This window comes from Mus caroli, chromosome 2 (genome assembly GCF_900094665.2).
Source record: "Mus caroli chromosome 2, CAROLI_EIJ_v1.1, whole genome shotgun sequence".
NCBI classification, from domain to species: domain Eukaryota; kingdom Metazoa; phylum Chordata; class Mammalia; order Rodentia; family Muridae; genus Mus; species Mus caroli.
Genome location: NC_034571.1, coordinates 150,418,939 through 150,444,182, shown reverse-complemented (window position 1 = coordinate 150,444,182; position 25,244 = coordinate 150,418,939). Strand labels below are relative to the sequence as shown.

The window sequence follows — 25,244 nt, the reverse complement described above, 5'->3', positions numbered from 1 at the left end:
AAAAAAAAAAAAGAGGCTATGAATTTGAAAGAGAGCAAGAAAGGGTATATGGAAAGATTTGGAGAGAGGAAAGAAAAGGGAGGAATGCTGTAACTATATTATAATCTCAAAAATAAGGTGTTCCTTGAGGCTTTCAACATTTTCTTTCTGTGTGTACACATGCACATTTCATTTGTGTGCACATGTATGAAGACTAGAGTAACAACCGTGGGTGTTTTCCTCTGGTGCTATCCACTCTATCATAAAGACAGTTTTTTAGACTGGTCAAGTGCAGTCGTGAGAAGGGGACAATGTGAACTGTGAACCACCAACTAGGATAACTCATTACCTTCCACCAGCCAAGACAGGGTCTTCCACTGACCTGGAGCTCACAAGGTAGGCTAGGCAAGCATGCCAGAGAACCTGGGAACTGCCTGTCTGTCCAGTGCTGGAATTACAAGCACATACCACTCCCAGTCTGTAACATGCGTGGTTAACTGAACTCAATCCTCGAGCCACCGCTCCGTCCACTGAGCCACCTCTCTGGCCTAGCATATTTTCTTTGTTCATTGTATTAGTGATTCAGTCATGCTGGGATGTGGGAGGTTCTTTTCTACTCTCACATTCTAAATGCCTCCTGTATCTGGATTGGCATCTTTTCCCCTTGGGGAAATGTTCTGAATTTACTGAAATGGTAAAGTCAGTCTTTACAATGAATTTATAAAATCTTTATGTCTTTAGAATGAAAATTTCATTTCCCTATGCCCATAATTCTTAGGTCTGGTCTTCACAGTATCACATACATCTTGAAAGTACTGCTCTTATTTTCTTATTAACTTAATCTTTGTCCATGTTCAATTGTCCCAACTTCTCTACCTTGTTTTCAAATTCAGATATGCTCTCCTCTCCTTCATCACTCACTTATATTCATGAGGTATTCCATGAATCTTCTATTCATCTTATTGTGTTTTTCAACTCCAGAATTTCAATTTACTTGTTCTTCAGTATTTCTCATTATTGAATTGGCTCTTTCATAGACTGTATTGACTGTCTTAACTAAAAATGTTTTTACATTTATTTTTATGTACATGCTACATACATGTTGAGGCCAGAGGACAACCTGTGGAAATTGTTTTTCTTTTTCCACCATGTAAGTTTCAGAAATCAAACTCAGGTTGTCAGGTGTGATGACAAATATTCTTATCCTGTGCCATGTCACTGGCTCCTGTATCAGCTTTCTCATTCCATTCAGCTGTTTTCTGTTTTCTTAGAATTCATTCAGGAATCTGTGTCTTCTTTCTTATTTATTTATTTGTTTGTTTATTTAATTAATTTATTTTCTTCCTCTCTCTAAGACAGGGTCTCACTATGTAGTCCTGGCTGAGTATGAACTCATATGCCTCCTCTGTCTCCCAAGTGCTAGGATTAAAGGTGTGTGCCACCACACCTAGCCCATCTTTGAGCATACTTATAGCCATTCTTTGAGTTCTTTAGGATTTCACGTGATTTTCTCTTACTGTAGGCCATTACTAAGGGATTAGCAACTTTCTTCTTTTTTATGACAGAATCTCACTGCATCTTGGCTGGCCTGGAACTGACAGAGATCTGCACCATGTATTTTCCACCATGCCCTGCCTGGATTAGTGATTTATGGAGGAGTTAGGTTGCCATGGTTTTCCACAATACTTGTGATTTTACACTGGGACTTGCACATCTGTGGTTAAGTTACTGATTGAATTTATTTTAGTTTTATCTTTAAAAACAAACCAGTGTTATTCTTTCAGAGGGAGTGTTTTTTCAGGGTAAGCTATAGACAGGAGATGTAGTTTTCCTCTGCTAAACTAGTGATCAGTGTGCACCAAGAACAATTGGAATTTGACTGAAAGACAGTCAAAAGGTAGACCCATGAAAATACAGGAATAGAGTGTTTGTTTGTTTACAATGAAGAGGCTGGAGAGATGGCTGGCTCACTGGCATTTGACGCTCTTGGACCTGGATTTGATTCCTAGCACCTACATGGAATCTCACAACCATCTGTAACTCCAATTCCAGGACTCTCAACACTTTCTTCTGGCCTCCTTAGACACTAGGCAGACATGCATGTGATACACAAATATATACACAAGCAAAATATTGATACACAGAAAATAAAAATAAGTCTTAAAAAGGGGAGGGGGTTACAATCAAAGCATGTAGAATATTTCCAGCTCTTGAATGGCTGGGACACAGAGATCCTGCAAAGCCAATGTTCTTTGAGAGAAAAAAATTAGAGAGGAAAAAAAAGGAGTATAAAAAGCAAAGTATTTTATGCCAGATAAGAGAGCCAGATGGAGTTGGCTTGCTAACTGAAAGATGAAAAAATGTGAAAGGGAAATAGTTGGGTAGGGTATAGAGCAACTGGCCTATATTTTGTTTGTCTACTTTTAAGACAGTTTTATGTAGCCCACAATGGCCTCAAACTTACTATGTAGCTGAGGTTGACCCTGAATTTCTGATTATTGTGCTTCTACCCTCAAGTGCAAGAATTATAGATATGTGCAATAATGCCTAGCTCACCCAATCAGCGTTAAGTTTCTTTGCAAGGTTAGCAGGACTATGTGAATGACCTTTAGCAAACTGGCGCTCTGAGCCATACCACTTGCATGACACGTAGCAGATCTATGTTTGTTCTAATAAGCTAAACAGAGCTCCTGTGCAGCAGGTAAGTTGAATTTTGTTAGGATAGAAATGTGTATATCAAATACATTGCCAAATGACCAGAGCCCCATCACAAGCCCCCAGACTCTTATTTCTATCTGAATCACAAAAAAATGTTAAAAGATTTGTCTCAGACAAACCCAAGCATATCTAGAAACTGTTCTCTTAGCAGAGCAGTGTTTAATAAGCTACTCTCTTCATCTCAGGGTTGTAGTGCACTTACAGGGCCCTGTGTTTAGGTCAGCTTTCTGAACGTCACCTGCATTTTGATTGCCTTAAAATAATTGTAATTATATGCACAAACTCCCATTGCCATGAAATATACATAATCATGGGGTACACCATCATAGTCACAGGTTTTATCACACAGAGGAGGAAGACAATTAAAAAGCCAGGGTCACTGGGAGTCATCTTCAAACCTTGGTCAACACCGTGGCATTCTTTCCTGAAGTCCTGCTAAGCTCACTTAATGATTCCAATGGACTTAAACAGATTACTTAATGTTTCCTATATATACAGTCATGCCATTGGCAAATACAGTTTTATTCTTTGCTTTCCATTTTTTTATGTATTTTACTTTTTCTTGTCTTATTTTTCTGTTGGACCTCCACTTCCCCATCAAGAAGCAGAAGAAAGAGCAAACATCTTGGCGCTCTCCTTCACCTTAGAGGAAAGTGTTTAAAGCAATGCACAGCATGCAGACAGGACACTGGCTATTTTACTCCGTGTGCTTTATCGTGTTAACGAGGCTCACTTCTGTCCAGGCTTTGCTGACTTTCTCCTCACCAGCAAGTGCTAAACTTTAGGTTTTTTTCAGTCTGAAAAGAATATTGATTAAAAAACCAAGATGCTTTACGAGCTGTCATTCTCTGGGTATGAAAGCATAACTGTTAGCATTCAGAATATGATAATCAGGATAATGTCTGCACTCCCCACTCCTTTCAAACTGTGCTGGGAGGCCTCTTAACCTCATGAAGTTTAACATCAGTCCATGTTTAGGAGTCATATAACTTGTTACTTTTACCAAATTAAGCACGTACCTATGCTAAAAGTAATTAATCTTCACAGCTCCGGTTCGGGATGCTGTTGAAGAAAGATCAGGAAGTTCAAGGCTCGCCTGAGCTGCAGAATGTGTTCTAGTCAGCGGGCAACTTAGTGAGATCCTGTCTCAGAATAAACCTAGAGAGGACTGCTGATACAGCTTAGTGAGAAAACACTTGGCTAGCACGAGTGAGGCTCTAAGCTTAATCCGCCCCCCCAATCCCCGTACTGGGAGAAGACAGGAGAGGCAGAAGTAATTTTTACTGTAGAAGGAACCAAATTAAAATCATATATAAGGGGGCTGGAGAGATGGCTTAGTGGTTAAGAGCACCAACTGCTCTTCCAAAGGTCCTGAGTTCAAATCCCAGCAACCACACGGTGGCTTACAACCATCCTAACAAGATCTGACACCCTCTTCTGGAGTGTCTGAAGACCGCTACAGTGTACTTACATATAGTAAATAAATAAATCTTTAAAAAAAAATCATATATAAATGTAAGACTGACTGTGGTTGAGTTTATACTTAATCATTTTTATTATTTGTTCTAAATCAATCTTCTCATTTTTATAGTCTGATCATGTATTTTTGTTATCACTTACTTGGTCATTTTTCAATAAAGATTAAAGGGGAAACACAGATAAAGAAATAACATCCACTAATAAGAAATATACAAGCAAAAGCCTCTCACATGTAGTAGGAGCCATGTGCCATACCCAACAGATTTAACCATACACAGTAGCCCCCTTATCCACAGGGGTACACACAAAGATTTTCCACGGGTTTTAAAAACCATAGTTACTACCCAATTCTATAGGTATTCTTTTTCCAGTGCACAACTACAAGAAAAACAAAACAAAGCAAAACAACAAAAAAGAAATAAATGTTTTAACGACAGTAATAAAACAGGACAATTTCAATGTATTTTAATAAAAGCCTATGTGAACTTTGTTTCTTTCCTCATGCTACATTCATTCCTCTTCCTATGATGATGTAATGTGAAGCAATGCCCTCATGAGTGAGACACAGCAAAGCACCGTGACAATGTAAGCACAGCAGCACTCCATTTCACGACAGCAAACCAATAAAGTAGGTAGCACATACAGTGTACAGACACTGAACAAAAGGATGATCAACATTCTAGGTTGGAAGAGGCAGATTTCGCCAAGCTATCTAGAATGTTACATAATTTTAAGCTTACAAGTTGCTTATTTCTGCAATTTTCCTTTTAATATTTTTAGATCATAGTTGAATCTGGGACACAAAATGGCTGAAAGCAAAGCAACAGACAAGGGAGAACTGCAGTCCTTAGAGTCTCCAATATGCTGCCACCTTTATACGGTCAGTTCTTAGCTGAATAATGTAAGATTACAAAATCTACAGACAGCTCCTGCTGTCTGCTCAGTGGATATTTATTAAGGACAAAGAAAAGCCTCCACTTAAACCGGAGTGAGCAAGAAAATCAACCATGTTATCAGAATGTCTAATCAAGGAAAATTCTGTCTTAGAACCAACTATTATAGATTAGAAAAGTGAAAAATTCAAGAATTATTTTAAAATACTTAAGTTAATGAGTCAGTTATCCTGCTATACCTCCTGCTTTTAAAAACTCAGAAACTTCCAGACTTGATTCTACAATTACTGCCACTTCACCACAAAATTTTGGGCAAGTCAATAAAACAACTTACCCTCTGTGAGGAATTAAGACTGTCTGTGTGATTGGGGACCAACTCAAGTGTCAGGGGTGGCTGCTTCAGAATTCCCGGCATAAGATCCATATTTGAGTCACTATCTTGGTCTGAGATGTTACTTTCCAATGAATCAGCTACAAGGTAAAGAAAAAAGATTATAGTATCTGCTACTTTTCTGGAGCAGACTTTAATCGTGTTAACTGCTCTAACTAACCTAAGTAACTTAAACAAAGCACCGTTTCCATAGCAAGTTCTAGCAGATAGTCTATGAAGGAGCAGGGGACCTAACTATAGGACTTGCTAACTAGAGGTCTTTGCAGCATACTCTTCTTTGCATTTTATTATAACTTGAAAAAAAAATGTAAAAGTTGGGGCAGGAGAGACAGCTCAGCAGCTAAGAATAATGGCTGCTCTTGCAGAGGGCCTGGATTTGGTTCCTAGCAAACACATGGGGGCTGATGACCATCTGTAACTTCAGTTCCAGGATCTCCCCTGCCCTCTTCTAGCCTTCATGGGCACCAAAGGCACACATGTCAAGCACATACATATCTGCAAGCAAAATATCCATACATTTAAGAAGAAACACTTTAAAGTCATAAACTCATTCTTGGCTGAATTTGTCTTGTGCACTATAGTTTGTTATCTCCTGCTCTACAGGCTAACTGAGTTAAGACTAGAAAATAATAAATTCAAAGCTATCTGTTATTTTCTGAATTATTTATATTATACACTCAATCAAAAGCACCATCCTAAGTAGTCACTGAGACACCTAAAAGACAGCAAGGACCTAGTCGAAATTTAAAGAACAGTCTGGTAGCAGTAAAAACTAAACAAATGAGCAAAAATCCCAGGAAAATACAAATATTTATTTTATGTAAGCAAATGGTTTGGCTGCATGTATGTAAATGTATCACATATATGCTTGGTACCCAAGGAAGTCATAAAAGGGCACTGGCTTCCCTGTCACTGGAGTTACAGACGGTTGTAGGCTACCATATAGGTATTAGGAATCAAACCTAGATCATCTGGAAGAGCAACAAATACTCTAGAGCCTTCCTTCTTGCCCCAGAATATTAATATTAACAGAGGTTGAGTCAGAGCATGCAATGGAAGTGGCATTAGGCATATATGGTGATTGTAGGCTAAGACTCAATTGTGAAAACCACAGTGTGAACCAAAAGGCTCTAGGTCTGGGAAGACCTACTAGTGCAGGCACTCAACCTACACAGACAGCTGGGCCTTAATTGCTGGAATAAGGAGGCAGACCACAGCTTTGAAAGGAAGGCAAGTAAATACTATGAAATGGATCATGGAAGGCTCATTCTACTAGGAACAAAAATAATACATGTATAAAACAGAGAGGAGCCTACAGTGTAAAGTCAAGGTCAAGTACAAGGGTAGGGAAGCTGCTAAGCTATACACAGCAAAACTATTTACTCTGGAGATGAGACTATCAAGTGTGAAGTATCATATCTCACACTTATGAAGGTGATATTTTTCCACTTACTGTCTAGCCAGATAAGAAATGAGATTAATCTGCAAAAGACCAATATTTTTCAAATGTACTTAATTGTGTGTACATTTAAATGTGTGTGTGTGGGGGGGTACACACCTATAAAAGACTATAGGATCTAGAACTACAGTTATATGTGATTGAGCCACTCAGTATGGGTGCTAGGAACTGAAGCTGGGTCTTCTGGAAGAACAAGTGGTCTTAACTGCCAAGCCATCTCTCCAGGCCACACCAATATTCTAAGCAAAGTAAGCTTATGAGTTTAGATTAAGAGAGAATACTCATACTCAATCCATAAGAACAGTGCCATCTCTTCTGGGCTGCTCAAGCTTTCTGCCTACTGTCCAAAGATGAGTGTGATGGCATTCTGAGATCCTGCTAGCTCTAGGTTTATATGGGGCTCCACATAAAGGCTCTCACATGGATATCGAGGACAGGTAGGCTTTACTCATGATTGAGAAAGAAATGACCAGAGTCTGTACATATTTAAGCTAAATAAAAAGACAAAACTAGGGCTGAAGTAGGATTTCACTCAAAGATTCATTAGATGAGCATATAAAAGAAAAACAAAATATGTCAAATGCCAAAATTGGATCAAACTAGAGATCATAGGGTCTAATGAAATGACCATGAAAGACAAGCCTCTCACTTTCTCATACATGAAATCTAGATACACATAAAATTTCCAATAAGAAGGAAGAAGGGAGAGGAGTAAGCTTGCCGTGAGAAGGAAACAAATGGGGGGGGGGCAAACAAGCAAGAGCATGTTTTCTTTCATGCTAAAGTGCAATTTAACAGTGTATGTATAGAGGGATATGCAAAAGGCTACTAGAGAAATGTACACACAGTACAACATATATACATGAAGATGTGATAACCCCCTCCCAAAAGGCAGAATTAACATTAAGTATGCCCTGCTGTGTTTTCAATATGAAACTGCCTTCAGAGGCTCCTACTTTGAACCCTTCTTCTCTAGCTAGTGGCACTACTCGGGGACCTGGGGAGCCTTAGTGGGTAGGGTCTGGCAAGGGAGACTAGGTCACTGGGGAAGGTCCTTTGAAGTAAATACCTAGCCATTGATTCTTACCTTGGTGTCCACTTCCTGATCCATCATGGTGAGAAGCCCCTACCATATGCTATCACAGCTATTGACTAAGCCATTCTGCCTTGGCATTATCACAATGAGGATGAAAACTTCTAGAACCATCAACCAAAAATAGACCCTTCATCCCTTACTTCTGTCAGGTATTTTGGTAACCAACACTGTCTAGTTTTCTTGTCAACTTGACATACCTGGGGAGAGGGAGATTCAAATGAACTGCCGTGATGACTGGCCTGTAGGCATGTCTTTCGGGTATTTTTAAATTACTAATTGATGCAGGAGGGCCCAACCCACTGAAGATATTGCTACTTCTTCACAGATAGGCCTGGGCCCTCTAACAAAAGTAGCTCAATAGGAGCCTGGGACTGAGAAGGAAGCAGTGACCTCTGGTGGTTTCTGCTCTAATTTAGCTTCTGACTCCAGGTTCCTGCGTGAACTCCTGCCCTGGCTTTCCTTGATGATAGACTCTCACCTTTAAGATGTATTAAACCTTTTCTATCCCAAGTTGGTTTTGGTGTTATGTGGATCTGTTTCTGTAACCAAACTCAACCATGTGGTTTATAGGTCTTAAGAGCTGATCAGCAGGGGAATGTTTGGAGATGTAGGCCAGAGAAGCTCTAGAATGCTGTAAACAGAGCTTAATGGTCAGTTCTAGTAGGACCAGAAATGCCAAAAGAGATTCACTGAAACTCATTGAGTTTCAGAACAAGTATTTTACTAGGAAGTAACTGAAAGTCACTCATCACATTCTGGCAAAGAATTTGTCTACAGTCTATAAATGCCTTGAAAAACTCAATGAGGCTGACATAAAAAATAATAGACTAAGCTGCGCATGGTGTTACACACCTTTAATCCGAGCACTCAAGAGAGAGGTAGGTGGATCTCTGTGAGTCTGAGGTCAGCCTGGTCTACAGAGTGAGGTCCACCACAGCCAGGGCTACACAAACAAACCCGTCTCAAAACTCCTCCCACGCCCTCACAAAAAGGAAAAAGGCAGTGTGTCATGGAGTGGAAACCTTGCAAGAAGCCCCAGAGCAGGCTGTGTGTGAAGCTGTTAAGGGTGAAACCAAAGTTGTGATAGAGATTACAGCATGTCAGAGACGTTAGGCACTACTGTCAAAGAGTGGAATTAGACCAAGATGTACCTGACAGAATACTCCAACTCTAAAGGGCATAAGGGCAGGATGTTCAAGTCTGTTATCAGTTCACATCACATATCAATGTTCCCAGATTGCCAAACTGTTACAGGATAACATTTGGACGTCTGGGTTTTAGTCTTGCTTCAGCCCCACCTTTCTTACTCCCTGGTTTTGGAAAGTGAATGCTTTACTCTTGTGCCATTCTGTATCAGATGTATGTGACTTTCTTTTTATTTGACAAGGACTTTTGCAGGTGACAGCTACCTCGAGTCTGAGAAAGAGACTTGGCATTTTTGAACGCTGTGGAAACTGTTAGAGTTGTGGTAATTTTTGAGAGCTGAACTGACATATTATCTATTATGAGATGGCTTTAAGCCACTGGGGCTAGATACAGAGTATTAAAGTTGTATCTGAGAAATTCCTTTTCGGTTCATATTTTAAGTACTTCTTTCCTTTTCAGTTATTGGTGCTACTGGAAGACTGTAGAACCTTTAGGAAGTGGAACTAGATGGCAGAAATAGGTCACTGGGAAGGGACTTTTAAGGTTAAAGCCTGACTGCTGCTTCTGGCCCTGGTCCCCGCTTCTAGTCTGCTGTAATGCAAGAAGCTGTCCAAGTTCCCACTGCCAGGGACTAAGCCACTCCACAATGTCTTTTCCATCATAATGGACTGAAACTTCTGAAACTATGTTTTAGAATAAAGTAGTCATAGACCGGGAAAAGGAACTAACACTACAGAAAGTTAAGTGATGACCTCACACTGTGTCTGTTTACAGTTAGAGTCCCTTTGCTTAGAAGCTAAATGAAGCCTCTGAGGACTTCAAAATCTCCTCCAATGAATACCAATTCACCAAGTAGTGAACAGATGGCAAAACAGCACAACGCAAAACAAGTTCTTACTCAGTGACTCCACAGGAGAAGGAACCACAAAAGCTATTTCTGTTAGGGCATCAGCATAATACAGCACCTTCTTCTGCCCGTTGAAAATGCTAGCCCCAACGTCTTCAGAGGAAGTTATTTCATCTACAGAGAAGAAACAACATATCACTACATTCATCTTCCTGTTCATGAAATCTAGCCACTTTATAAATCATAGCATTTTTAACAAGAACCAGTTTGTAGGTGAGAAGAAAAAACCATGAGTGTTGGTTAAGTATCCTTATGATAATTCTATATCATAATTTCCTAGTTTGTGAAATGATTCTATAATAGACCTGGACTTTCTACTGCCCCTCAGCTCAGCCTCTGCTCTTCCTTGTCTGATGGTCAGTGATATAAAAACATACAAGGCAAGTATCTGCTCTACGTCAGAAAGAATGAGTTAAAACACCCCTAACTACTCTTGAGTCTCAGTTAAAATGCACATACAACAATCAGTATGACATAAAAAAAATCAGGACCTTCACAGGAGGCTGGCACAGATTTCCAGGAGAGGAAATATATAAAGACATACTTACTTTTCAATCATAACCAGGAAAATTTTCACCTAACATATTACAAAAGACACTTAATGCTGGTAAAGATATGGTACATAAGAAGTTTAGAGCAGAGGTTGACACACTTCCTGTAAAGGACCAGATTTTAATACCTTATGCTCTGCAGGTAGTATGTCCCTGCTACAACTACCCACTTCTAGCACTGTAGGACCAGAGCAGTTATATACAACACATAAATGGAGTATGGCTAAGTTCCAGTAACAGTCTACTTATAAAACTAGACAGGGGTCACAGCTGAAACTTTAAGGGAGCACTCTGTATTTACTATGCTCATTGTTCCAACATCTGTTCTGCTTGCCCCTACTCTGGAGCAGGCCTGAAGATCAAGTGTAGGTGGACTAACTCTAAATACAATTTCTTTATCAGAGTCAGGGTTTAGGGAGAAAAGGGATTCCAACCCAGCTATTTCTCTTCTTCTGACTAGTGTGGTATATGCATGTAAAGTCTGAACCAGCCTTTCTTTACTGTAAGAGAAGGCAAGTAGGGACTAAGCAAGAATGCAGAGAACATATCTAAAAGAAAACTGCAAATAAAATAAGGGTGCTGGTGACACACACAAAAAAACTTAACCACTTTGGAATTTCTTGGCCCATAGGAAAAATAAATGATCTTCAAAATTTAAGCTGGGGCCAGTGGGTTTAGTGGGTAAAAGTGCTTGCTGCAAAGCCTGAAAACCTGAGCTTAATTCATACATACCCCGCTTTCCCCAACCCTCCCACACAAAATACATGATTTTAAAAAGAGAATATACAAACTACAACATAACCCCAAAAAGATCAGCACTGAGGAAAGGAGACCTTCCCTTGATGCAATCTGTTTAAAATACTAAAGGTTCACAGGAGAGGGGAAGGAGGAACAAGAATGATCAAACAAGGAAAGAGCAAACAGCTATTCCAAGCTTTACCTTGTTCAGACCCTTCACCATCATCACAACTATTGATTGACCAACTGGTGGACACATGTCCCGTCCAACCGGGGTGTTTCCCCACATCTACTGACCAGCCCAGGGAGAGCAAAAATTCTAGGAAATGTGGCTGAACATTTCTGGAAGACTCCACATTCTTTAAAATCTGAAATACACAGCAAGCATTAGTTATGAAGGAAATACAAAGGTTTACTAAAATAAACACACCTGAAGACTGATGGGCTTTGAAGCTTCTGACAAATCAAGGCCCAGTTCAGCATGAATTTAGGAATCTATCACCATAGTGGAACATGCATGTTCTAGAGTTGGCTGGCTGGTGCGTGTCTGTTTCTTCTGTGCAAAGTGGGGATAATGATGGTTGTGAAGATTCTAGGACATGATGTAAATAAAATTCTAAGCTCTCCCTCTGGCAAAAGTTACTGAGCCAGACCTATTTGATGAAAAATGTAAAACAGGTGTGTGGTAACAACCTTGAAAAATGTATAAAACTATAAACCCAGTACAAATTCAATAAATATTTGGTATAATTAATTAATAAACATAATAACACCCTTTCCTTAGTCCAAAGGAGAGAATATAGGCAGTATAGAAAAATAAAGTAACCAAAAGTTTCTCTCTTCTTCAACTCATTCTAAACAGTGGTTTTGGGTGCTGGCAAAATGGCTCAATGGTAAGGGAGCTTGTTATTAAACCTGATAATGTGAATCTGATCCCAGAATCCCACACACAACAGCAGAAGGAGAAAACTGACTCCCACAAGTTGCCCTCTGTCCTCCACTTACATACCATGGGCTGTGGATGGGTACAGCATACAAATGAATAGATATGAAGACATGGGAAAAATTTAAACAGCCATTCTCATCTTGAGGCCATTTTGACCTCCAGGTAACAATAAATCTGGAGATAATTTTGGCTGTCACAGTATGGTGGTTACTATGTACTGTCAGCTTGACAAAATCTGGGAAGGGAAGTCTCAGTGAGGGAGTCTAGATTAGGGTGCTCTATGGGCATGTCTGTGAGGGTTCTTTCTTTTCCTTCTTTCCTTCCCCACCTCTCTCTCTCTTTCTCCTCCCTCCTGTTTGTCTGTCTGTCTTCTTACTATATAGCCCTGGCTGTCCTGTAATTCACTATGTAGATCAGGCTGGCGCAGCCTCCTGGGTGCTGGGATTAAAGGTGTGCATCACCATCACCCACCAAGGTTATTTTCTTTTTTTTTTGTTTTTTGGTTTGGTTTGGTTTTTTTGTTTTATGAGACAGGGTTTCTCTATGTAGCCCTGGCTGTCCTGGAACTCACTCTTTAGACCAGGCTGGCCTCGAACTCAGAAATCTGCCTGCCTCTGCCTCCCGAGTGCTGGGATTAAAGACATGTGCCACCACTGCCCGGCTATCAAGGTATTTTCTTAACAGGGTTAACTGAGATGGGAAGAACCACCTTGAAAGCAAGCAGTTCAATTCTGGACTGATGATGTAAAGCACAAAGAGAGGGAGTTGAATACAAGCCTGCATGCTGGTCCCTGAGTATGGGGTGAGATGTGACCAGCCCCTTGAAGTTCCTGCCTGACTTCTCTGACGTGATGGACCTGGAATGATCAGCTAAAGAAGCCCCTTTCCCCTTATGTTGGTTCTGTCAGAGTATCTTAGTACAGTAACTGGAAAAGAAACTAAGACACAGTGATAGAACAATGCTGGCACCCAAAGTCAAAGATGATGCTCAATGGTCTGAAATACACTGGGTAGCTCCCACAACAAAGAAACAGCTGCTCTTAAGCACTCAGTTCTACAGGGAGGAAAATATGGAATTCCTTTCCAAATGAAAAATAAAAAGGAGGCAGGGAGTGTATGCCAAAACCATTCCTTTCCTTGAGTGTGTTCATACATCAAGTTATTTTTACCTGCTTTAGAGAATTTTCTAAAAATAAGACTCTCTTAGCTTGCCTCAGGCCTACAGTGTTAGCAAAAGCAAGACCTTAAAATCATGATTTTAAAGGCTCCTCTCAGATGAGTGAAGCAGCTAGTCTATAAATCTCTAGTCACTTATACAATGTCAATTGATGGCACTACCCTGCACGCCTGAAATAAAAAAAAGTTACAGCTATTACTTCTCGTCCATTGTGCCACTGCTACAATTCTCTTTTGAACACAGAATCAGTCTCTAGAAGTATGTTTGTTTTGATCACCCATAGCTCTCAATTATTTTTTAAGCATTGCTTATTTAGTGAGAGACAGCCAGAGAGAGAGAGAGAGAGAGAGAGAGAGAGAGAGAGAGAGAGAGAGAGAGAGAGAGGAAAAGAAAAGAGTATAAGACATAGCATGCAGAGGTCAGAACACTATTCTGGGGGTCAGTTTTCTCCTTCATGTAGGTCTAGAGGTCCAATTCAGACCACCAGATGTGGCTGGTGTTTCAACAGACACTTCTGACCCCGTCATTCCTCTCAGCTCTCCATTCTCACATCACACATCCCTTCGACCCTCCTAGTCTTTTACCTGTTACCCATATCCAACTGTGTCTTACTTCACCCTGTTTTATGCTTTACCTCATTGAAATGGCTTATTGTGAGGCAACCTGTAAGAAGAAAGCCTGCTGCTAACTTCTATTTCGCAGGAGCCCCAGGGAAGATTGTCAGGAACTGTATAACTGTATAACTGTAGTCCTCCTCTGAAGCTTGAGGCCTCACTCTGGCTCCCTGTGGCTAACCTTCAGCTCTGCCTGCCTCCTCTGCCTCGTGAGTGTGAGTTCCTCATGGAAAAGGAATCCATGACTCTAGCCATGCTCCTTGATGGTAGAATGGCTCAGAGTTACAAGCACTCAGTTTCTAAATGAAACAAAAGCCTTAAGCATCGACACAAACGTCTCATGTCAAGTACAAATACAAACAACTGACAGAAAGACTTGTATGTTTATAGCACAGAAAGAAGAGGGAAAGTTCAGAATCCTTACCTCTTGGTTTGTTTTCTGACCTGGCTTCATGTAGAAAATAAAAACAGTGTCAAAAGGCCGGCATGGCAGGAGATCCAGATACCCAATGTCATCAAAAAACCCAGGTATGGTAGAATCGAGTGCAATAAGATGAGGAGGTAGACGACTATTTGCAGGTTCCTGTCTCAGAAGACGAAGAAGCAATTGTTATCACTGCATTATTCCATCATAAAGCAGCATTTGTGACTGTGACAGTTTGGTTGATTGGTCTTTCATTCATTCCAGTACAGTCTCAGGATAACATGGCAGCCCAGGTTAGCCTCCAACTCACTATGTAGCCTTAGCTGTCCTTGAGTGTGTTCATACATCAAGTTATTTTTACTTGCTTTAGACAATTGAGGTTATAGTGTATATGTAATCTGAGATCCTTTTTTTCCTCTAGAATATAATGCTCTGTAGAATAAAAAAATATGTGTATATGTGCCCTTTATGAATGCCTGGTGCCCACAGAGGCCAGAAAAGAACATCAGATCCTCTGGGGCTAGATACAGATGGTTGTTAGCAGCCATGTGGGTGCTGGGAATTAAACCTGTACCTTCTGTAAGAGCAAACAGTGTTCTTAAAAGCTGAATCATCTTTCCAGTCCCTTCAGAACTTTTTAAAAATGTATTTTAAAACCTCAACCACCAGGCAGTGGTGGCGCACGCCTTTAATCCCAGCACTTGGGAGGCAGAGGCAGGTGGATTTCCGATTTCAAGGCCAGCCTGGTCTACAGAGTGAGTTCCAAGACAGCCAGGGCTACACAGAGAAACCCTGTCTCAAAAATAAAAACAACAACAACAAAAACAACAACAACAAAAAAAACCTAACCTTAACCATTGCTAATACAGACACAATACAGTACAGTTACTTTAGAAGATAAGTGACAGTTTCCTGCCAACACACAGTCTTAAATACAATGTAGCAATTGCATATGATTAAATAGCAGCTTCAGTCATAACTGCCAACATGTACAAGAAGCCAAGACATTTTTCAATAGGTGAATGGATAAACAAACTGCTTATTAATAAAAATAAAGGAGGTATTAAGTCCTAAAAGGACATGCAAGAATTTTAAATTCACTGTGGCTAAGTGGAAAAATAACAGTGCGAAACTGTATTGTACAAGATTCTAAACATATACCATTATGGAACAGGTACAACAACACAGAAATGGTACAAAGACCAGTGTTTACAGGAATCTGTGATGGCAGTAGGAACTCTGCACACAGGAACATGCATGTGCCCATACATGCATATATACACAAACCCCATAATATTTTGTAAATTCTGCAATGGTGGGCACGTGTTATACAATTTGTCAAAACCTACTGGCCTACTACAATAATGAACTCTAAGGTAAATTAGAAACTCCAGTTAAGGGGCTGGTGAGATGGCTCAGTGGGTAAGAGCACCCGACTGCTCTTCCGAAGGTCCAGAGTTCAAATCCCAGCAACCACATGGTGGCTCACAACCATCTGTAACGAGATCTGACTCCCTCTTCTGGTGTGTCTGAAGACAGCTACAGTGTACTTACATATAATAAATAAATAAATTTATTAAAAAAAAAAAAGAAACTCCAGTTAATAATCCACGACTACAAGCTCATCTACTACAGCAAATGCACCACACACAGCAATGGAAGCTGCCACCACAGGAAAGTGTGAAAGCTGGTGTAATACGGGAGTCCCCTACACTTCTTGCTTGGCTGCTGTATAAACCTAAAAGTTCTTGAAAACTTAAATGCATTCTGGGGGCTGGAGAGATGGCTCAGCAGTTAAGAGCACTGGCTGCTCTTCCAGAGGTCCAGAGTTCAATTCCCAGTGACCACATGGTGGCTCACAACCATCTATAATGGGATCTGTTCCCAATTCTGGCTTACATTAAGACAGAACACTCATATATGTAAAATAGATAAATAAAATGCATTTTTTTGTTTCATTTTTCTTCTAGTCCCTTATCTTCTTTGATTTTGCCAAATAAACGTTTAACAAAACAAGGTTTTGCCAGCAGTGGTGTTTGTTTTTGTTGTTTTAAGAAAGCCTCTCTCAGGGGTGGTAAGAATCACTCTTTTTCACAGAGGAGGGATTCTGAACTTGGTCTGTTACTTAAATTCCTACCAAGAGTTGGGAAACACTGACCACAGGCATTATCTTCCTGATATAAAACAGAAGTCACAGTAGAAGATCACAAATAGTCCAATGACAATTCAGGGCAGATTTGTTTGTTTTTGTTTTTCTGAGATGGAGACTTATTACAGATCTTCGTTTGGTCTGGAACTCTCTGTAGAACAGGCTGGCCTTGAACTTTGAGATCCACCTAGCTTGGCTTCCCAAGTGCTGGGAGTAAAGGTATACTCAGATTTTTGCAACTCAATGAATTTTCCTGAAATATAGTCAGACCTCCCAGTTTTCCACTTTTACTTTGAAATTGTGGATGAAGAACTATGAGTAATGCTGTAGATACCATGTGAGAAGAGTGTTCACATACTTGTGATTTTCCTTTGTTTCTTCCTATAGCTCTTGCACAAATTTTTTTAGGGTAAATAAAATTTGTGTTACTATTTCAGCTGCAGCTGGAGTACTTTCACACTCGTTGAGTTGTGTGTGTATATGTACTGTTTGCTTATTTTTGAGACAGGATCTCATTATATAGCCATGGTTAGGCTAGAACTCAACTATGTAGACCAAGCTGAAAACAAATTCACAGAGACCTGCCTGCCTGTCTCCAGAATTCTAGGGTTAAAGTTCCACCACCACACCTAACTTCACACTGCAGTTTTGAACTTTTACTCTTTTTAATTTACAAAGTGTATGCGTGCGCCTATGGGAAAGTCAGAGTGCTCTACTCCCCCTACCTCAACTCCAGTGAGAACCAGGGGTCAAACTCTGTTTGCTCAGGCCTTTATAGAAGTATGTCTCCCAGCTAAGACATCAACAGTCCACATCATACTTTCAGCTGGATCTTACAAACAGTCATTACTTTAACTCATTTATCTTAGATATTTTATTGATGGTTGCCTAATTAAGAAGTCAGTTTCTCTTCAAACTGTCTCTTTCCCAATGAAATCTCTTATGTAGTTCAGTTTTCTTTATTCATTTTCCTTGTAATGTAAGGTGTCACCATGGGAAATCTTCCTCAACATTATTTTAGAACAGTTTATTAATCTATAATTATTTAAGGGTAAAAGTTAAAAACAACTCAGTGTCTAAATGCTCTCATTGTTATTTGACAAGTTAGAGCAAAAGGTGCCTCTAACTTGCTGGGGGAAGGGAAGCAGCACTTCAAAGGCCTTTGAGGTACAGATTCATAGTATGTGTCCTAAACTCAAGGGTATTCTTAAGGTCAGACCAGTATCATTCTATAAAATCTTGATTTCCTTTATTGTTTGATGGAGTCAAATTATTTTCTTAGTATTTTTACTAATATTTTCCAATAATCAACTCTCCTTACATTCTTTGATAAATCATACTAAGTTGCAAAAGAGAACCCACTTAACATGCTTTCGATTCAGAATTCAGTTAGTATTTTCTTTAATATTTTATACATATATTCATAAAATTGGTTTATAGTTCCTTTTAAAGTATGTAATATCTTGTTTAGATTACTAGAAATATGCTAAAATTCACAAAAATAAACTTGGTAACTTTCCTAACTTTTTCCTACTCTGGTAGAAAATTTTTTTAAATGATCATTATTTCTTAAATCCTTAAATATTCTAAAGTATTAACATGAATAGAAAAGCTACACTTTCAGGAATAAGACTACCCCTGGGAACTTCCAAGCATATACCCAAAAGATGCTCTACCATGCCACAAATACACATGCTTCACTATGTTCATAGCAGCTTTATTTATAATAGCCAGAAACTGGAAACAGCCCAGATGCCCTTCAACTACAGAATGGATAAAGAAAATGGGTTCATTTACACAATGGAATACTGCTCAAGTATTAAAAACAGGGACACCACGAAATTTCCAGGCAAACTGATGGAAATAGAAAATATCATCCTGAGTGAGGTAACCCAGACCCAAGCGGACATGCATGATATGTGTACTCACTTATAAGTGGGTATTAGTCATAAAGTATAGGATACCCACGCTACAATCCACAGACCCAACAAGGAAGGCCCAAGTGAGGATGCTTGAATCTCACTCAGAAGGGGAAATAAAACAGTCATCTGAGGCAGATAAAGGGAGGGACCTGGGTGGAAGAGGGTGTGATGGTTTGTATATCCTTGGATCAGGGAGTGGCACCATCTGAAGGTGTGGCCTTGTTGGAATAGGTGTGACCTGGTTGGAATGGGTGTGTCACTGTGGGTGTGGGTATAAGATCCTCACCCTAGTTGCCTGGAAGTCAGTCTTCCACTAGCAGCCTTTGGATGAAGATGTAGAACTCTCAGCTCCTCCTGCGCCATGCCAGCCTGGATACTGCCATGCTACCACCTTGATGATAATGGACTGAACCTCTGAACCTGTAAGCCAGCCCCAATTAAATGTTGTTTTTTATAAGACTTGCCTTGGTCATGGTGTCTGTTCACAGCAGTAAAACCCTAACTAAGACAGAGGGGTTAGGGGGAGGAATGGGGTGAGGGTGGGGATCAGATCTGGTTTGAGGAGAGATGAGAAGAGAGGACAGGGAGAACAAATGGAAATCAACAGCTAGGGGTGGGGGCACAAACATATCTCTAGGACATGCCAGAGACATGAGATAGAGGAGGCTTCTGGGGGAGTCTATGGGGTGACTGTAGTTGAGACTCCTAGCAGTGGGGGATTTAGAATCTGAAGTGGCTACTTCCTGTAGCTAGACAGAACCCCCAGTTGAAAAATAAGGACACCAACCCACCCACAAACCCTTTGACCCAAAATTCATCCCACCTACAAGAAGTGCAGGGATGAAGATGGAGCTGAGACTGAAGGAATGGCCAAACAATGACCAGCCTGACTTAAAGCCCATCCCATCGACATGAACCAATCCCTGACAGTATTAATGATACTCTATTATGAGTGCAGACAGGAACCTAGCATAACTGTCCTCTGAGAGGCTCCATCCAACAGAGACCCACAGCTAAACACTGGACAGAGCTCGATGGTTCCTGTGGAAGAGTTGGGGGAAGGATTGAAGGGATTGAAGAGTGGATAGGAACTCCACAGGAAGACCAACAGAGTCAACTAACTTGGACCCCTGGGGGCTCCCAGAGATTGAACCACCAACCAAAGAGTATATATAGGCTGGACCTAGCCGCCCCACCCCCCACCCCCCCGTACTTGCTCTACCTGAGGCTCCTCAAACAACTGGAGCAGAGGCTGTTCCCAAATCTGTTGCCTGCTTGTGGATCTCATTCCCCTAACTGAGGTCACCTTGTCTGGTGAAAGAGGATGCACCAAGTTCTGCAGTAACTTGTTGTGCCAGGGTGGGGATGCTACCCCGGGGGTTCATCCCCCTTCTCAGAGAAGGGAAAGGGGAGTAGGGTAAAGAGCTGTGTGAGGGGGAAATTGTGATTGGGATGTAAAGTGAGTAAATTAATTTAAAAAGAAAAAAACTTACACTCTCAGGAACAAGGCTAGTAAAGGATATAATAATTTTCATCCTAGATATTTCCATTTCCCACTTCTTCTATGGTAACTTACTCCACTGGGAATATCACTAATCATTTGTAGACTTGATCTTTGTTCTGTGCCTTCCTTATTTTCTTCTACATCTATTAGTTTCCATTATCTGCACTTTTACTCTGCATTTATTTATTTAGAGACAGGATCTCACTATGAACCCTGGCTGGCTTGGAACTCACTTTGTAGACCAGGCTGGCCTCTAACTCAAGAGATCTGTCTTCCTGTTTCTGCCTCCCAAGCACTAGGATTAAAGGTGTACACTACCATATCAGGTTCTTTCCTTTTCCATTTTAAGAGGTTTTATGTTTACATTCCACATCTCAAACTAATTTCTACAGTATAAAATATATTCTCTTGCGCTGGTAAGATGGCTCAGTGGTTAAGAGCACTGACTGCTCTTCCAGAGGTCCCGAGTTTAAATCCCAGCAACCACATGGTAACTCACAACTACCCATAATGAGATCTGACTCCCTCTTCTGATGTGTCTCAAGTCAGCTACAGTGTACTTATATATAATAATAAAGAAATCTTTGAGCCAGAGAGAACAGGGATTGAGAGAGCAGGGACTGAGCGAGCAGGGCCGACCGGAGTGAACAGAGGTCCTAAAAATTCAATTCCCAACAACCACATGAAAGCTTACAACCATCTGTACAGCTACAGTGTATTCACATACATAAAATAAATAAATCTTTAATATATATATATATATATATACACACATATTTGTGTGTATATGTGTGTATATATGTGTGTGTGTGTGTATATATATATATATATATATATATATATCACACACACTCTACATGCTGAAATCCAAATCAATCAGCAATATCTTTCTGCTTTCCTAAAAAATTAAATGACGTATGTGCAGGTCAGTTGTACTTTTCAGGCAAGTTATCTACCTATCTACCTACCTACAATACTAGGGTATATATCCCCACCCCTTTTAAAGGCAGGATCTCACTATGTAGACCTGGCTGGTCTTGAAGTTTTTGTCTCCATGTAAGCACGAGCCACCATGAGCAGCTAATCTTACCAACTGTGTAGCATAATAGTGTGTGGCTAGGATTGTAATGCTGCAGAACTGGGGCTGAGGATGGGACTCACTGGTAGGGTGCTTGTCTGGCATGTGTAGTCAATTCTTAGAACCACAAACTGAAGCCCAAATACACAATAATAAATGAAAATTTTACTACAGAATGAACTTCATTCTTTTAAAGAGTGGCATGAAAGAACCAATTCTGAGCTCAGCTGACCAGGGAAGCAATCCCTTCACAGGTGCGCTGCTCTGGAGCCCAATTTGAACCCACACTGCAGCACAGCATCCACTGACTTGAATGCAAATAATATAAGCTCAGTTTTTTAGTTTGTTCATTAGTTTTAAAGCTTTCTTCATTTTGACAAAAGTTTATAGCTATCATTAGCTAATGGTTAATTTGTGAATACATTTATTCATAGAAGTCCCTAAAACTTACCTTTAATGCCTCTAAGGACAAAAATCCAAAGTGAGAAAGGAAAAGGCGGGCTGTCTGGAATTCCTGGGCAGGAGGTGGAGGCTTACAGTCCGTAACAGGGTCAGGGAAGCTTCGCTTCTGCAGTTCCCCCTCGCTCTGCTGTTCCAGGTGCATCTCATAAGCAATTTGTTGTGCCATACCACTTCTTAATTTTTCATGCCTCTCTTCTAACTGAAATAAGTCAGATACTTTTAAAACATTTCCTCAAAATGAAGTCTTTTAATTTTAAGATAAAAACAAAGCAAAACACAACAAAAAAAAATTGTAAATTCTGCTGATCAACACTATGTCTCAGTTAAGCATGGAGCATAGTATTAAGCCAGCATTGTTCAAAGTTAGACCTATAGCCCAAAATGCTTCCCCAGGACCTAATCAATTGCTTCCTATCTCCTGCTATCTCTGCTCTGAGCTGTTCACTTGACTCCCAGATGGTTATCTTCACCCTGCAGTACCTATCATTTTAAAGTACTTACGCATATGGGTTCCTTATGTTCTGATCAATCCTAAATTAAAGTTTCATCCCTTCATGCCTGGCTTAATAAAACAACCACCTCGGGGGCTGGTGAGATGGCTCAGTGGGTAAGAGCACCCGACTGCTCTTCCGAAGGTCCAGAGTTCAAATCCCAGCAACCACATGGTGGCTCACAACCATCCGTAANGAGATCTGGCACCCTCTTCTGGAGTGTCTGAAGACAGCTGCAGTGTACTTACATATAATAAAAAAAAATAAATAAATAAAATAAAATAAAATAAAATAAAACAACCACCTCAACCTTCACTATTTAGACCAGGCATGAGCAAATGCTCTGAGCTTCAGATGTAGCCACTTTCAAGGGTTGTATTTCCCTCTCCAATCCCAACCACACTTCTTATGCTATCCAAATATCTGCCTTTACTACCAGACTTTGATCGTGTTATCATACTACTGAAACCTATTGTCAACGGCCCAGGCAGCCTGTCTCTAAGAGATATTTAGGTCTTAACAACTGGCCCAAATCTACATACCCATCCTTTGACATGTCAAACTGCTGATGGCAGTCACATCTTCTTCCTCTCCTCCCTGACACTAAAGGCAATGTCTGACCACATAGACCACCTACGAACGTTGTATTTTCCTTTAGCAGGAGCTAACAATAACTTGTCTTACTTCTTCAGTGACAATTTCATGTAAATCTGGAATGCTCAAGTCTGCTTTTACAAAAGGAATCTTGTCCACCTCTTCAGGAAATGGCCGATGTTTCACAGAATATTTAAATCCAACATCATTTTTAGGAACTGGGCGAGGTTCAGGCACAAAAAGCTGTTAAAATAATACAAATGAAATTATGGGCATTACACATCATCCAACAACAACTGCTAATGGTGTATCTTCTGGCCATGCCCCTGGTCTGCTTGAATGCTTCTATTTTCCTAGGTGTATGTATCATCAACACTCATCGAATCTGCATATGCTATGCTAATGGTACAAGTACAGGTACAAGTAGGAAACCTTTATATTGGGTACTCAATTTCATGTCTCTAAAAGTATTTGACAACTTCCAGATTCTTTGAGCAGTAACCAGCTTCAGACGTCCACTGTTCGGGCATCAGTCACTCACACACAACTCTTAAGTTAATGATTAAGGCAGTTTAAAGTTTTAAGATTCAAACTTTCTTAAATTTCTACATTGTTCTAGATGTTTTGGTTTGGTTTGGTTTGGTTTTTGAGACAAGGTTTCTCTGTGTAGCCATGGCTGTCCTAGAACTCTGTAGATCAGGCTTGCCTCAAACTCAGAGAGCTATGCCTGCCTCTGCCTCCTGAGTGCTCCAGGATTAAAGGTTTGCACCACCAGGCCATGCCCTGTGTTGCCCTAGGTTATATTTCCAGTGTAAAACAAAATAACAAACAAAAGACCAAAGTACCTAAGAGCTCTCAAGTCACTCCACACATCTCTAGAAAGCATGGTTCATTAGAACCTTAGCTGGTTTAACTAAGAGTATGAGTCCAAATCTAGGTCTTCATGGCCCCAACATGCTGCCCTACTATGTACATTGTGCACACTGAACCTTCAAAAAATTTACATCCTTTCCTATTCTGTTTCCCCAACCCCTTGAGTCTTACAAAGTTACTAACAGAATACAACTTGCTCAGCTCACTTCTCAGGTGTTAAATCTGGAGAGAATCCAAATGATGAGGATTTTCATTATAATATTGAAAAATAATTTTTAGTAACATAAGTAAATTATTTAAAAGCAATAATTTACAAAATACTATACCAAAAACTTACAAAGTACTATACCAAATGCATATTTCTTTAAGCTGTTAACCTTATACAGAAAGAAAAATGATTTGAAGAAAACTGAGTAAAATTATCAGTATATCAGTATCTAACTGCCTAGCTCCTTCTGAAAAGTGACTTCATTTAACATTCCTCTTTTTTTAATCTAAATTTTCCAACAAGTAGGTAATATCCACATAATTTTAAATGTTATAAAATATTACAGTAAATTATATAGCGTATTAGCTATATTCATTATTCATTATACAGAATGAATCATGGAAAACAATGTTAAGCCTCTCAAAGGTCTATCCAACCTCTCTCACATACAGTATGCATCTGGCTTTTAAAGTTGCATAGAAAGGTCTAGAACCACTGTTTGGATTTGTAGTCCTTACTCCTAACTGAGTATCAGGATCACCAGAAAAGCTTTTGGAAATTATCCTTTCTTTAAAGGTCCCTGTAAGGAGTTCAGTAGACCTGGAATTCTAGGTTCCCAAGATGATTCTAGGGTAAATTCAGTGACAGAGAACCTAGCTAGGGCCCGGAAACATTCATGTAACCTGTGACTTTGTGCTGGAATGTTATTTAATCTTTTAATAAGCGCACACATGGATTCGCACGCACAATCATATGCACCCGTGTGTATGTACTCACGCACACACTGTAACTTCTGATGTACCTTCTGATTTGCTTTTGCTCCTCTGGGTAAAAGGCAAAGCTGCTGGGCCCATGCAAGTCTTCCAGACATTCCCCGGACCAGCACAGTGACAGAGGGGAAAAAGTCATCTAGAATAAAATGTATGTGTCTAAGTTTTTACCTCAGATAACAACCATATAATATACAGCCTGCTACCACCTGCAGGGCATCTCATGGTTAAAGTCCTAGCTTGGTGCTCCTAAATCACAATGCTGCAGTTAAGTGGTATGTGAGAACTGCTGCCCGCCTCTATACCGAGCACTCTACTGGAACTCCTCTAACATCCTTGAGTACCTCTATATATACAGTTTGGAGATGGTATAGACAACTTTTATGAAAGAAAGCAGGTTGGACATCTGCTGTGCTGACATTACATTTGCTCAGCCTGGGATCCTACTGTCTGCTGTAGGCAGCAACTGTTTCCTCCCAGCAGAAGTTCAGGGATGGAGGTATATATAAAGAGTCAGTATGTATCGAAAGATGGCCTAGTCGGCCATCACTGGAAAGAGAGGCCCATTGGACTTGCAAACTTTATATGTCCCAATATAGGGGAATGCCAGGGCCAAAAGAATGGGAATGGGTGGGTAGGGAAGTGGGGGGCGCTATGGGGGACTTTTGGGATAGC

The 25,244-nt window shown here is 40.2% G+C and overlaps 1 protein-coding gene across 9 annotated transcripts in view; it reads right to left on the bottom strand.

Annotated features, from left to right (window-relative positions):
* Ralgapb (Ral GTPase activating protein non-catalytic beta subunit) overlaps positions 1 to 25,244 on the bottom strand; it is an 89,034-nt gene that overhangs the window by 10,873 nt on the left and 52,917 nt on the right. For all 9 annotated transcript variants that reach the window (XM_029470700.1, XM_021182613.2, XM_029470696.1 and 6 more), the window contains 7 exons: positions 24,602 to 24,708; positions 22,809 to 22,961; positions 21,623 to 21,832; positions 14,519 to 14,677; positions 11,560 to 11,725; positions 10,060 to 10,182; positions 5,404 to 5,540 (listed from right to left, as the gene is read on the bottom strand). In XM_029470700.1, the coding sequence (XP_029326560.1) occupies positions 5,404 to 5,540; positions 10,060 to 10,182; positions 11,560 to 11,725; positions 14,519 to 14,677; positions 21,623 to 21,832; positions 22,809 to 22,961; positions 24,602 to 24,708 (1,055 nt within the window). The remainder of the gene's footprint in view (positions 1 to 5,403; positions 5,541 to 10,059; positions 10,183 to 11,559; positions 11,726 to 14,518; positions 14,678 to 21,622; positions 21,833 to 22,808; positions 22,962 to 24,601; positions 24,709 to 25,244) is intronic.